Consider the following 15,103-nt stretch of genomic DNA (forward strand, 5'->3'; position numbering starts at 1 on the left):
GCGCTATCAACAAGTGTTTGCAGGATATTTTCATCGCTTCGCTCTATTGAGGTGGCTTTGCTTACTTTCGGGACACGAGCGGCAACGAAGGATTCATATGAATTCAGCAAGGAGTTGGGGGAATTTTCTGGAGAGAGAGAGAGAGAGAGAGAGAGAGAAAGAGAAAGAATAAAAAACACACCGATAGGGTGGAAAAAAGTGTATCGAATCTTCGCTTTTTTTGTCAAATAGTTGCTTATCAACTATTTACTTGTACACTTCCAAAATTACTGTGGAGCATTTTTTTCACTTATATTTTCTTTTAACACCCTACAATATGGGGTACACCCTTTCTATCCGTTAGAGGTTCCATGAAAATATTTCATCGTTGCAAGGAATGCTGGTCAATCTCTTCTGTGAGACTCTTCACAACATATGCAACTTTTTCCTTCATTATTTCAGCACATAGATTGGCGCGCGCTTCCATAAATATTCCCACGAGTCTAATCCTAGGTTGAGATGCCAAGGAAGTTCTTGCGGCTAAAACAGGTGCTAGAAGTTTTTGTTGGGTTCTGACAGACTTACTCGCTTCCTCGAGTAAGCGGAGCATTCTGTAAATCGAACATTGGCAGTCATTTGTTAGGTTAGCAGCAGACTTGTCTTTTGACCAGAGTAATTTCATAATTTGAGTAACTTGTCTTCCGGGAACATATAGAGGGTATAAATAGAAAAATGAAAATCTATCGCATTGTGAAAATTTTCCAATTTTAAACGCTCATTACTCAATCATTTCATGATGGATTTTTGAGATTTTCGCGTTAATCCATTTGGGCACTCCATAACAATTTATAACCTTGAAGAAAATAATATATTAGGCTGTCAAAAAAGTCCTGCGGTATTTCCGCGAGGTGTCGTTGTAAGCGCGTAGTTCTAGTTGTATTCATTGTATCGAGTCATACTATAGCTTGTTGGAAAGGTATTTCGCTATTCGCTATAATATAGTCCTTGACAGTGTTTTGTTTGGTTAAGTCGTTCGTGAGTTATAGTGTCGCAAACATGGAGCAAAATAAAGAGAAAATCCGACATATTTTACAGTACTACTATGACAAAGACAAAAATGCATCTCAATCTGCCAAATGCCAAATTTGGTTCCATTTGCTTGATTTGTTTTCGAGTTATACAGAATGTTGTGTTTAGTTCGTATGGCAGCCCCTCTCTAGAGAGGAGGGAGGAGTGTCAATTCACCATAGAAACGTTTCGTGCCCCCTAATGCCAAATATGGCTTAATTTGCTTGATTAGTTCCCGAGCTGTGCAAAAATTTGTGTTTCATCTGTATGGGAGCCCCCCTTTAGAAAGGTGGGAGGAGGTTGAACCACCTTAGAAACGTTTATCAATCCCTAAAACCTCTATATGCTAAGTTTGATTCCATTTGTCTGATTAGTTCTCGAGCTGTTCAGCATCCTTCCCCCCCCCCCCCTCTTTAGAGAGGGAAAAGGAGTGTCAAACCACCATAAAACATTTATTGCTCCATAAAACCTCCATATGCCAAATTTAGTTCCATTTTTTGCTTGATTAGTTCTCGAATTATGCAGATATTTTTGTTTCATTTCTATGGCAGCCTACCTTAGAAAGGTGGGAGGAGTATTGAACCACCTTATAAATGTTTTGTGCCTCCTAAAACCTCCACATGCCAACTTTGGTTCTGTTTGCTTGATTAGTTCCTGAATTATGCAGAAATTTGTGTTTCATTTGTAGTGCAGTGCTCCCTCAGAGGGAGGGGAGGAGTGTCTATTCACCATAGAAACGTTTCATGTTCCCTAAAACCTTCGCATGCCAAATCTGGCTACATTTGCTTGATTAGTTTGCGAGTTGTGCAGAAATTTGTCTTTCATTTGTATGTCAGCCCCGCCTTAGGAAGAGGATGAAGTGTCTAACCACCACTGAAACATTTATTGCACTCTAAAACCTTCAAATGCCTAATTTGGTTTCATTTGCTTGATTAGTTCTCGAGATATGCAGAAATTTGTCTTACATTTATATGGCAACCCCCCTTTAAAAACGGGGGTGGAGTGTCTAACCACCGTAAAAACATTTATTGCGCCCTAAAACCTCCACATGCCAAATTTGGTTTCATTTGCTTGATTAATTCTCGAGTTATGTAGAAATTTGTGTTTCGTTTGTATGGGAGCCCCCTTTTAGAGAGGAGGGAGGACTGTCGAGCTACCATAGGCACGTTTATCGTTTCCTAAAACCTCTATAGGGTAAGTTTGATTCCATTTGTTTGATTGGTTCTCGAGTTTTTCAGCAGCCGCCCCACCCCCCTCTTTAGAGAGAGGAAAGGAGTGTCACCTTAAAACATTTATTGCTCCCTAAAACCTCCATATGCCAAATTTGTTTCTTGATTAGTTCTTGAAATATGCAGAAATTTGTGTTTCATTTGTATGGGAGCCCCCCCTTTGAAGAAAGAGGAGGAGTATCAAACCACCATAAAAACATTTATTGCTCCCTAAAACCTACATATGCCCAATTTGGTTTTATTGGCTTGATTAATTCTCGAGTTATGTAGAAATTTGTGTTTCGTTTGTATGGGAGCCCTCTTTTAGAGAGGAGGGAAGAGTATCGAGCTACCATGGGCACGTTTATCGATTCCTAAAACCTCTATATGGTAAGTTTGATTCCATTTGTTTGATTGGTTCTCGAGTTGTTCAGCACCACCTCCCCCACCCCTCTCTTTAGAGAGAAGAAAGGAGTGTCACATTATAACATTTATTGCTCCCTAAAACCTCCATATGCCAAATTTGGTTCCATTTGCTTAATTAATTCTCGAGTTATGCAGAAATTTTTGTTTTATTTGTATGGGAGCCCCCCTTTAAAGAAAGGAGAGGAGTATCAAACCACCATAAAAACATTTATTGTTCCCTAAAACCTCCATATGCAAAATTTGGTTCCATTTGCTTGATTAATTCCCGAGTTATGCAAAAATTTGTGTTTCATTTCTATGACAGCGTCTCCTAAGAGAGGGAGGAGGAGAATTTATCCACCATAGAAACATTTATTGCACTCCAAAACCTCCACATGCCAAATTTCGTTCAATTCACTTGATTAATTCTCGAGTAATGTAGAAATTTGTGTTTCATTTGTATGGACGCCACCCCTTAGAGAGGGGGGAGGGGTCTCCAACTATCATAAGAACCTTCCTCGAACCTTCCTTGGCTAAGAATTAGACAGACAGATAGAAATCCATTTTCATATACAGCGCGGACTCGATTATATACAGTTTCTGATTTCTTTTCACTATATATAATCGAATCCTGTATATATTCGAATAAAAAAAAATATTTTTTTATTCGTGTTTTTTTGCATGTGTTTTTTTTGTTTTTGAATATAAAAGTGGAATTTGTTTTTTTATTCATCCCCTTAGAGTCAGAAAATACCTTTCTCTCATGAAAAAAAAAATTATCCAGATTCTCTCAGAGGGTGATAGACGATCATATTTGATGGAAAAATCCATCTACGCATATGTTCGAATTTCAACAATGACAGAGATATAGAACTTTTTTTTTGTTTCGGACTCTGTTGCCTCGAACTGGCTCTACATTACAAAGTACGCTACGGAAGACGATTCTGTTGCTTTCATTTGAAAGATGAGAAAATTTGATACAGGATATAGTAGTGGAACATCTAAATTAATGGATTTTAATAACATTTTGGAAGTGAAAAACTTAAAAGTTAGTAATTGTTAATGTATTATTATTAATGTCATCCTGATTTTTTTTTTTATTAAACTGGATTATTTCTATCAATCAAATTGAAGCTTCCATTTTCCATATGATTTAGGGGTGCCTCAAAGTACTTAAAGTTTTGATTTTGTCATCCTCGAAAATCTTCCAAGGGGGGAGTCAAGGAAATTTAGAAAATCGATTTTTTTTTTCGAAGTCAAACGACCTAAAAATGCATAAGATGTCGAGATCTGGTTATTATCACGAAAAAAAAATTTGGCCGAAAATCGACTTTTTGGGACTTAGCCTGAGTTTTATAGTAAAAACCGTTTGCGCTGGAAATGGGCATATTCCTTAGGGTGACCACTATGCCCCCACTTCCCCTAGATAGATAGATAATCATGTCAATCAGCATCATATTTATGATCGCACAAAAAGTAGACTGAAGTTACAATGTTTGTCCGATAAAATTGTCCCTTCTAAATAGCACCACGTAATTGTACTAAACAGCTAATCAAATTTCTGTGAAAAGGAGGTTGACAGGCCCGCTGATTTACGCCAGTGATTTCCTGCATTAATAAACCTGTTACCTATTGTTCACATTTTTTCCGCTCGATGTTCACCTTTGGTTTAGACATAACGAAGAAGGAATTTTCACCCCTTCAGAACGCCTACACAATACCGAAATATAAATGAACCATCATGTAACAGATGGTGTTCAAGAAGATCAATAATATTCCGCCACAGAAAAAAATCACATCCAATTAGAAAAATAAAAGCAGCTTGTGTGAGCCGCGGCCAATCAATGGTTTGATGAAAATATGAATAGCAGAATGATTCCATTGAAAATAGACGTATGTTAATTGAAGAAATGGTATAAATTCCGTTGACAGCATAAACTCAACGAATCAGTCCGCAATGTCAACAATTTTGTTTACTCTTCTTGTGGTATTGTCCCTGCAGCACTCAATCGGGACACGTTTAACACCAGTTGCTGATCTGTGCACTGGATTCCCCAGTTCCGTTACGATGATCATTAGCAAATATTTCGAGGTAAATTGAATTCAATTGAATTTTTTATACACGATGAATACAAATTTTTCAAACTCGGATAATTGTACCCCACCGAAGATGTTTTCATGTTTTTTTTATTACAGAATGTAACAGAAGTTGCAGTCTTCCCTATGTTTGTGGATTGGTTCCCTTGCATAATGATGCATTCTTCTTTTTGGAATCAATCGTTAAGCTATAAAATATTCGATTCAACAGAAACCTGTGAGTTGTTAAGAATCCACAGCTCAGTGTTACTTAAATTTTTCTTTTCATTCAATTTGATATGTAGATAAAAAAGAATGGCACCTGAACATTGACGGAGTGTTGTTAATAGCTGTCCGTAAAAACAGCGCTTCTGACAACGTCGATTACATCGAGCATCGTGATTTCAAACAGATTGGGATGATAGTCACGTTTGCCACTTTCAACAGAAGCATAGGCAGTATTCGCTCTGCGACGAGATATGTTGCAAATATGATAACACTTATATTTGATCAAATAAATGGTTCCCAACTCTGTTCTTTTGATCGTGATTATCGAATGGATTGCGTTAGCATTGATGAGATTGACAAAATAGATCGACTGGCCGACAATAACCCGGAAAATGATAAACAAGTGAATGGATATTTCAAGGTAATATTATCCACACAATCATCGATACACATCTCAAATCTATAATCCTATCATCAGGTCGCCATGTTTAATGATCCGAACAAAAAAGAAATTGTTGGTAATGGTAAGGATGTAACTGCACAAGCTCGATTTATGGACGATGAAATGCTACAAATCATGGCCAAAATGTTGAACTTCACTCCGGTTTATTTAAACAATTCTAACGATTACGGCTATCTGCTTCCGAACGGAACCCTAGTGGGGACACTTGGCGAAATCGAACATGGACGGGCGGATTTGGCGAATTCCAGAGTAATAAGTGATATAGACGGAGCTAGCAACGTAGAATTTTTGTTCCCCTTGACTTTCGTTCGTTTCAAGTTTGTTGTTCCTAAGAACTACTATCGTAATCCCAAACGCGAAATCAACGTCGCCGTATTACCACAGGAATTCGTGCCATTCTATTTGAGTGTTATATTTTGGTTCCCCGTAGGCTATAAATTAATGGAGCATTATCATTCGAAATGGTTACCTTCGCAGCAAACAGCGAAAATTTCTTGGGTTGGTGCCCTCACTTTAACATTTGCTGCAATGACTAATAGATCCATCAAAATTTTGGACATATCATCACAGCGAGTCTATTGGATGAGTCTAATTTGGTTCCAATTAATCGTTTACAGCGTGTTCCAGGGAAGGATGATCGAAGAAGTCAGTAGCGCGAAGTATTCTCGCGAAATTGAAACAATAGATGATCTGATGGAAACTCCACTGAAGCTGCTTCTCGATGCGTCGATGGTGAATTATTTCAATTTCAGTGAAAGTGCGTTCAAGAAATACAATTTAAATGACAGAATCACGTACGTGGAGAAACAACCGGACGAGCTGATGTCGATGATAATAAAGAATCGCTCAGTTGCAGTCCTTCTACCCGAACGAATAATTCGTCGCATGCTGCCCGGGTATTATGATCCGAAAAGCGGTGTAGACCTGCTTTACGTGATTCCCGAATCAACCTACGAATTCTACGTTGCAATGTACCTACCTGCCACTTCTCGATTCATAGAACCCCTGAACCAAATTACAATGCGGTGTGTGGAAAGTGGAATTGTTAGTTTCCGTATGAGTTACACCCTATTTAGTGCGAACTTAGTTTACTTGAGACGTCTCCGTATGGGCAAGTTCAACATAGGTGACGAACGTGTTGCAATGGTAGGATGGAGCACTCTCGAACCATTTTTTATTTCATCGATTGTAATGTTCTCTCTGGCTTGCATTACATTCGTTTTCGAGATTCTCACTCAACAGATGTTCAAAAAAATAAATCCAAAGAAAAACATGTAACGTCAAGTTAAGTTATGTTTGACACATTGGTGGTAGTGTAATTATAAATGAATGCAGAACTTATAGAGCCCCAGAAAAGTTTACGCGATTTGTCCAGAAAGTGTTGTCAATCAGAACTATCTCAACATGTAATGTCGTTCTGATCAATAATCAATAAATCTATATAAAACAATCAAATATTATCCATGTTTAGTACTTGAGAATGAATTTAATAGACACCTTGTACTTAACAACAAGGTAACCAGAGTTCATATTGAAATGATTATTTATTGTTTTTTTGGGCAGACTTATCTCACTTCTTAACTAGGCGAACCTAGCCAGAATTTTCACCTGCCCCCGGGCTTCCGAATGCCAAAGGGAATCGCGCAGGTGCTAAGGACTACCGACTTTTGGATGCCGGCCAATTCCTTCTCGATGTTCAACACCTTTAGCGCTTCCAGAAGTGTCTTCGGGATAATTCCAGTTCCAGAGAGAACGACTGGAACAATTCTTGGGACCTCCCTTAGCCCCCACAGTTCCATGAGCTCCACGGCCAATGGTCGGTACTTGCAGATTTTGCGACCGTGGGTCTCCTCCAGATTCTGGCTCAGTGGAATAGCGACATCGATGATGTTGACTTTGCGGTCGCTCTTGTCGTAAACCATTATATCTGGGCGGTTGTGGTGGTCGGTCAGAACAGTGCGATCCCAGTACAGCTTGAAACGGTCATTTTCCAGGACAGGTGCAGGCAGATACCGGTAGTTTGGTACGTTGTTTTCCAGTAGAGCACATTGCAGCGCCAGTTGTCGGTGAACAATACGGGCCACGTTGTTGTGGCGCTCGGTGTAGGCTGCGTTGGCCAAAAAGGACCAGCCTCCCATAATGTGCTCTATGTTTTCACCTGGTTGATGACATATTCGGCAAATGTCATCAACGTCTTGATGCCAGACGTACCGCCTGCAGTTTCTCGTCAGCATTATCCTGTCCTGGATGGCTATCATGTCGGCTTCTACTACTGAAGAGAGTTCACCACGCGTTAGCCACAGAATAGATGCGGCCTTGTCGACGTGTGGCCGGTCCAGTTGATGGGGGTGGGCACCATGCACTGCCTTCTGCTTCCAAGCTGCAATCTTCTCCTCCACTGTCTGCAGATTGCAGTTTAGTTGGTACTCCGCTTGCGCCAAGTGCAGAGCGCTGTATCCTCTGTCAGCGGCGCAGACAGCCCGGTATAGCGCGTTTTGGTTGGCGCGTTCTGCGAAGTACTCGCGCAGTTGTCATACCTGGGCAACACACAGTGCAGAAATGTCGACGATTCCAAGTCCCCCTTCTTTACGTGGTAGTGAAACTCTCTCCAGTGCCGATTGAGGATGGTGCATTCCGGCCTCTTTGAATGCTTTCCTCATCCTCCTCTCAAGGTCCTCTAGGTCCAAGGTCCTTGAGGCCATCTTGGGTTTGGAGTTTTCAAGTTATGTGATCTACTATTCAAGCCCTCACATTTGATACCCATAATAACTGGGCCTTGAAAAAAAATTTATCGCCGTTTTGTGGTGGTGGCCATTTTAAATTTGCATTTTTTCATAAATAAATGTGTTCTACTGGTCAATCCCCTTCATTTGCTACTCATATTGATGGGGTTTTGAGAGAATATGTTGTCCGTCATTTTGTAGTGGCCACCATCTTGGATTTGCATTTTTCATAAATAACTGTGTTCTACTAGTCGAGCTCTTTCATTTGATACTCATATTAATGGGGATTTGGAAAAATATGTAGTCCGCCATTTTGTAGCGGCCGCCATCTTGGATTTTTAGGATAATGAAATACGCAGTTTTATAGTGACTGCAGAGATAAAGGTGTGTTCCAAATTTTAGATCAATCGGTCAACAAGAAGGGGGTCAAATTTCGATCAATGTGGAATTAATGTGGGGTGCTACAGACAAACACATTACAAACATGTTACACGGCAAGCTAAATAAAACCGTTCGAAAACATACAAAATAAAATCCTGTGTAAACGTACGACTGACGCATTGTAATGTTCCCTTAAACTTTCATTTAAAGCGTCATTTCATTCTTTCAACATACAATATACAGAAACAAAAAATGAAATTACATTGACATCGTTGTCCCCATCTACTGTCTGAGAAAAATATGTTAATAATTCAGCAGAACCATTAAGTACCTCATTGTCCGTTAATTCCTGAGCAAACGAAATTACTTTTGCTTTTATATTTTTGAACAATATAAAGCATTGGAAGGTGCATGCCCTGCCATTGTATCACGGCAGACGAGATGTCGTTGCTGGCAGCAATTTTTATCATTATCACACTTGGACGAGTTACGGAAAGTTCAATAGTTTTACCGACTGATTATTGCACAATCGGAACTAACCGAATTCTAGGGGAAACTATAAAGTGGTATTTGGAAGATCAGCGTTTTCTAACAGCGATAGAGACGAATGATAATCAAGGCGGAATACGAGTTTCGTTGATGTGCATAGTGGACATGCAAAAGAAACCTGTCAAAATCTACACTCTTGACAGGTAAGTGTTAACGTATATACTGTACTCTCTTGTTAATCTATGATTGTTAAGGTTCATTCAACAGATACAACAGTATCGTCATGATGGAACCATCGGTCGTGACATCAATCCATTCTCCCAAGTCGAAGGGTTTGTTAGCTACGGAACGTTTGAAACCTTTAAGCTGTCACTTCTCGCCAACATTGCCGTTCATAATCCGTTAGCAAAGTTGGTTCTGGTGGGTCGAAAATTTACTCAGAAGCAGATCATTGAAATATTCCACCTTGCATGGACTCGTTTCAATATTCCAAACTTATTGATACTGCATCGGATTGAAGATGCAACGGTACAATCCTGCTTATTCAATCCATACCTGAACGAACCTGAGGTTATTGATGCACGGAATTTGCACTGTCAGTTGCTACGGTCATTAGAAGATGTTGAGAGGTATAGTCAACCGATGAAACAATTTGTGGTTGATCGCGCGAGGGATCTCAATCAATATCCATTGAAAATTGCGATTGGAGATATTGAATTGATGTCGGAGCCTGTCTACGGTAGCAATGGCCAAATTAGACGATTCACGTATTTAGACGGCGAGATAGTTGAGATAATGAAACAGAAGATGAACTTCACCACAAACTTCGTTATTTTGCCCAGCCAGTTGTCGACGGGATTCGTCTATCCAGACGATTCTTTGGGAGGATCATTAGATCTAATTGAACGTAATAAAGTAGATCTAGCAGCTAATTCTAGGATCATATATCAATACAATAGTAGAAATGTACAATATCTCTACCAGCTTACGACGTCAAAGCTAATTTTCATCGTACCTGAGAACTACTATCAATCGCGCAGTAAAAACAGTGTATTTTTCAATGCATTCACTTGGTGGTTTTATACAATAAACACTACCATTGCAGTGATGTTTCCTCTGGTGCTCAAAATTATTGCACTAAATTCAAGAAACGAATATAACGAATCCTACGGAGCAAATGTTATCTATACATTAGCAATGACGCTGGCTCTTACTTCAAAGCTGCCAAAACTTATCCATGCTCGTGTAATACTTTGTGGAATAATGGTCTATTCCGTAGTGGCCTCCTCCCTCTGGCAAGCGGTCACAATAAAACGACTCAATACTAACAACGACTATCTCGACAATTTACAAAATTTGGATGAGTTAGTAAATTCCGAATTAGAACTTAAAATACCCGTCGCATATAAATACTTTATTCAACCCTCTTAGCATATCTATATACCCATGGAAGGGCTGTACAAGCAACTCTATCATGAGGCGATGGTCGCAGACAAAGATATCACTGGTGCTGAGCTGATTGAGGATATGTTGAAAAAACGGACATCTGCTGTATTGATTCATGACCTTCGTTCGGAAGTGGTTAGGGCCCGTTATTACGATGCTGAGCGAATGCAGAGTTTTCTTCACATAATCAACGAGCAGGTATTCGAGTTCTATACTGCTATGGCACTGCCCAAAGTCTCACCTTTTCTGGAACAGTTCAACGAGATCACTACTAGGTGCGTTGAGAGTGGAATTGTAGCTTATCAGTTGTCGAGAACTAAATTTAGAAGTACAATACTCATGATAGCGGCTATTAGAGATGATCAGCATTTGGCAATGGACACCGGATCGAAGCGATTCGATCTGGGTGCCTGGAGAAATGTGTTTTTCGGTTACTTGGGATTGATTGTGCTGGCTTCGTTGGTATTTTTTGGAGAACTAGTGATTTATAAACTACAACTTCGGATAAAGCGAACATTGTTCGAATTAAGTAACAGGAACAAAATATGTGCTAACATAAGATCATTACCTCAATAGATTTCTGTTTAAGTTTAGTCGTTTAAAATTGTTGTGAAAATTGTATGTTGTTTTATTCGTGGATGAAATAAAATATACTTCAGATACATCAACGGTTATAATGGGTTATCAATCATCTCTCAGATGATATAAATGAACGCATTTCGTTTTCCTCGTTTGAACTAAATCATAAAATTTATTTTTGATTATTCTAGTCATATTCGGATAGCAGATAGCTATGCCCTAGTTGATAAACTTTGAAGCTGAACTGGGACTATATTCACTCAATCATTTTTGAACTCATAAAATTTAGTTCGCAATTGCACAAAATATTCTTTGTTCACTTTTATTGAAATAAACCTCAAAACTTAAAGGTAAGTTTAATGAAAAGCGCTATATTACAATACGAATTAGAATAAACTATGACAAGTTTGAAACCTAAGAAAATAATATGACAGATTATGAAAATCATAATAATCACTGCGGTTGGCAGGACTAAAAGGCGATGAAAACTAACCCAGATTTGGCGGGTCGTAAAGGTTCCGGTGGGATCGAGTCGGGAATTGCATGAGCCAAGCGAGAGAGACTAGGCGTGTTCTCAACTACCAGAGAAATGTAAATCCGCGACGATTCTGTGGAATTGTAGTTTCTACGAAGTCCTTTCACAAAGAAGGAATAACCCAGCAAACATTAAATCGTATAATTTTGCACGTGCCATAATCGCATATAATATCAATCAAAAGTATATTTGAAATCGCATAAAATGTAAAAACTCGATTTTATATACCATTATAAAATTAAGTCGCAATTCGGTATAATAAACATCAATTTTATGATGTACATTGTCGCAAAATATATTTAATCCGCATCATATGCGTAGATTACGCTGATGCAGTTTGTGTGTCGTATAAGCGTATAATTTAAATCGATTTAGTACTGTAGTAAATCGTGTTGCATGCTGAAGAAAATCATGAAACAGTTAATCATATTAGATCCTAATAAAGAACATATTACATCATATTGAAATGTCAATGAAATTCTGATGCACTCGAAAGATTTAACCGCTGTTGAATTAAATTTCAGATAGCCGCGCGAGATAGCTGGTGGATGATAATCCAGACGACCGGAGTTAGAACCCACATCGGAGCAGTTTTCACCAAACATCAATCTTTGCCATTTTAAACATTCATATTCCACTCCCAACACAAGTCAATCAAACAATTATTATTTCTACAAGCATAAATACTCATATATAAAAATGGCGATTCGTGAGGCTATAATAAAATTTCACGAAAATATTTTGCGCCATTTGTTTTTTTTCTATGTCTGTAATAAATCGTATATGAGTATGGCAAAAGTCGTATTTGGTGCTTTGACAATTCATGAATATATTCATATTAGATCGCAATTCAATTTCAACATAATCGCTATTATAGCCGGTCAAAGTTGCATATTCATCCAATCAAATTCGGTAGGCATTTGCCATGTATGTATATGGCCTCCACTTTTGCATGCATATGTCAGTTAGGCGCATAATATGCCAACCAAATTTTAGGGCATATGATGTTATATATACGCTTGTTATGCGATTTAATGTTTGCTGGGAAGCGTTCTGCACGAACCAAAACCAAACTAGGGGTGTGTGGCGGTTGTGTATAGTGACGCACAGTGGTGTAGAAAAAGTTAGGCCGTGATTAGTTTGCATTATCGCCAAAAAAAAAAATTCGAGGGGTTGTATCGCATTTTTTTTAATTTGTTGGTTTATAATTTCGGATGTTATTTGCGAATACGTCGAAATTTCATAAATAACTCTTTAGTAAAAAATTCCGGAGACCCTGAAAAGGTTTAATGGTTTGCGTGGTTTTGTAGAATCATTTCGAGAAGCAACGATTCTTTCTTGCCTTTGCGAGAACAATACATTAAGTGATCATATGTCGCAATATATATCAATGCACACATTGCACTGAGTATTTAACGCGAACGCTATTCCGACGGTCTTTTTCGCATTTGACACACATTTGATCATATAGTTGATCCACCGGCACCGTTATTCCACATTTCTTAACCTCTTGAACGCCAATTTATTTTCAGTCTGCACTGCAATGGCCGATGATTTATACAAAATACATTCTAACGATAACTACACCCAAAATTGATTTTTAGCTCATGTTTTGTCATCCCGATTTATGACATAACATAACAGAAAATGTCATGACTCACAAATACTGGTAAGCATTTGTATAATATACATGGTACAGCAATATAAGATTAATACGAGCGAGCGAAACAAAAGACAAATAAGTTTTCCGCATACCTTGCCACACACATGGCCCAGACCAAGATAGTTATTGTTCTCATTCATGCGCTCCTTTTTTGCACTTAGAAAACACTTTCCAACTTCATTATATAATCAGGTGCAATATTATCACGTATTTGCAGAACAACTGCTGAAGCATCATTAGCCACGTGGATAGCGTGGTCGTGTAAAATAGCTTCGCATTCCAGCCGACCTTGGTTCGATCCCCATTGACGTCGTATGGACTTTTTTTGGCACAATCCCAAATGAAATGAGAAAAGAAAACAGAAAGAGATGTCTGCTCGCATACATACAAACCATTTTAAACCACGGAATGGCATCATTTCTGCCAAAGATGAAATGTTTTCTGCCAACGCTAGTTTGGGTGTAGAAGCATGCACACAAGTACGAGGGCAGTCCGATAAGTACTTAGCCTACAAAAAAAATAGGAAAAGTGGTGATTTATTTCTCAACATAGTCTTCATTTAGCTCGATACACTTGACCCAGCGATGCTCCAGCTTCTTTAATCCATCTGAAAAATACGTTTCTCGAGGTCTGCAAAGTAGGCCTCCGTGGCGGCGATTAACTCCTCATTCGATTCAAATTTCTGCCCGGCGAGTGACTCTTTCATGTTTGGAAAAAAAAGTCGCTCGGGGCCAGATCTGGAAAATACGGTGGATGGGACAGCAGTTCGTAGTGCAATTCGACCAATTTGACCGTGGCGTCGGCGGAACACGGTCAAAACAAAACTACAAGTCCGATTCGGCTGGAATTTCGACAGAAGCCATTTACGAGAATGTACTACACGATATGTAATCTCTTGCGATACTGACACCACCGGGCGATGAGGTTAAGTACTTATCGAACCTCACTCGTATATACAGCCATTCCATGCCAAATCGATATAGTGGTTTTTCGACTTTTTTCCAAAAATGACTTTGTTTGAAAAAATATTAACTTTTGAACCACTGAACCGAAAAACCCTGTTTGGAAAAAAGTGGATAAAAATTATTTTTCAGACTACCCTGAAATGAAAATGGGCACTCGAACAAAAAAATTAAGAAAACGGGTCAAATGTTTTGCGATAAAGAACAAAATTACCACTTTTAACGAAAATATGAGAACCACTATATCGGTTTGGCATGGAATGGCTGTCTATATATGTACTAGCTGACCCGGTGAACTTCGTCCCGCCCAAAATTATTGTATTGATATGAATTCTTTAGAACAAATTTCTAAACATTTTCTCATCATAACATTGTTCTATGGGCAGAATACAACAAATACAACAAAATGAACATGGCTCAAAAGGGACCTTCATCGGATTTTGCGATTAGCAACACATTTGGCCTTCCCTTTTATTTATATAGGTAGATAGATAGAAGATATAGGAACGCGTTGTTTTGCCTGAAAATCCATTTCCACTTTCGATCAAAGATCAACTTCGCTAGCGCAAATATTGAATGGACTAACAACGCTACATGTAATTTTCGGTCATTTTTGACGTAGGACTACGTCTAACCGGAAGATATAGGGGGTGAAATGGAAATCTAGGCACTGAACAAGTAGGAAAAAATGCAAGATTTGGAATATAAGCGTACATACATACGAATACACTCGAGCATTTCTCAATAGATCGCAAATGTTTTTGCATCAATTGGTAGGAAATATATCTACGCATCTATCATAACGAATAACATTTCATTTTTCTTGAGATAAATAATTGAATAATTGTGAAATATCAAGCATTGTCAAAATGCACTATGTGCCCATTTTTGATTGGTC

General features: G+C 38.7%; 2 protein-coding genes across 2 annotated transcripts; both read left to right on the forward strand.

Annotated features, from left to right (window-relative positions):
• The first annotated feature begins 5,166 nt into the window (after window positions 1-5,166).
• On the forward strand, window positions 5,167-6,731 carry LOC129762112 (uncharacterized). The gene is made up of 2 exons (XM_055760097.1): window positions 5,167-5,385; window positions 5,443-6,731. Exons 1-2 carry the CDS (start codon window positions 5,227-5,229, stop codon window positions 6,703-6,705), a joined length of 1,422 nt encoding a protein of 473 aa, XP_055616072.1. The 5' UTR covers window positions 5,167-5,226; the 3' UTR covers window positions 6,706-6,731.
• A 2,241-nt stretch (window positions 6,732-8,972) lies between these two features.
• Window positions 8,973-11,042, forward strand: LOC129780544 (uncharacterized). Its single transcript, XM_055788918.1, is given in 2 exon segments — window positions 8,973-9,223; window positions 9,275-11,042. Coding segments are annotated over 2 exon segments (2,019 nt in total).
• Window positions 11,043-15,103: the final 4,061 nt, after the last annotated feature.

The sequence above is a fragment of the Toxorhynchites rutilus genome, chromosome 1 (genome assembly GCF_029784135.1).
Source record: "Toxorhynchites rutilus septentrionalis strain SRP chromosome 1, ASM2978413v1, whole genome shotgun sequence".
NCBI classification, from domain to species: domain Eukaryota; kingdom Metazoa; phylum Arthropoda; class Insecta; order Diptera; family Culicidae; genus Toxorhynchites; species Toxorhynchites rutilus.

Bases quoted from the DNA above. Each gene is read 5' to 3' on its own strand.
- LOC129762112 (XM_055760097.1), top strand. From the start codon at position 5,227: ATGATAACACTTATATTTGATCAAATAAATGGTTCCCAACTCTGTTCT. The intron at 5,386-5,442 runs GTAATATTATCC...TCCTATCATCAG, and splicing joins AAGTGAATGGATATTTCAAG to GTCGCCATGTTTAATGATCC.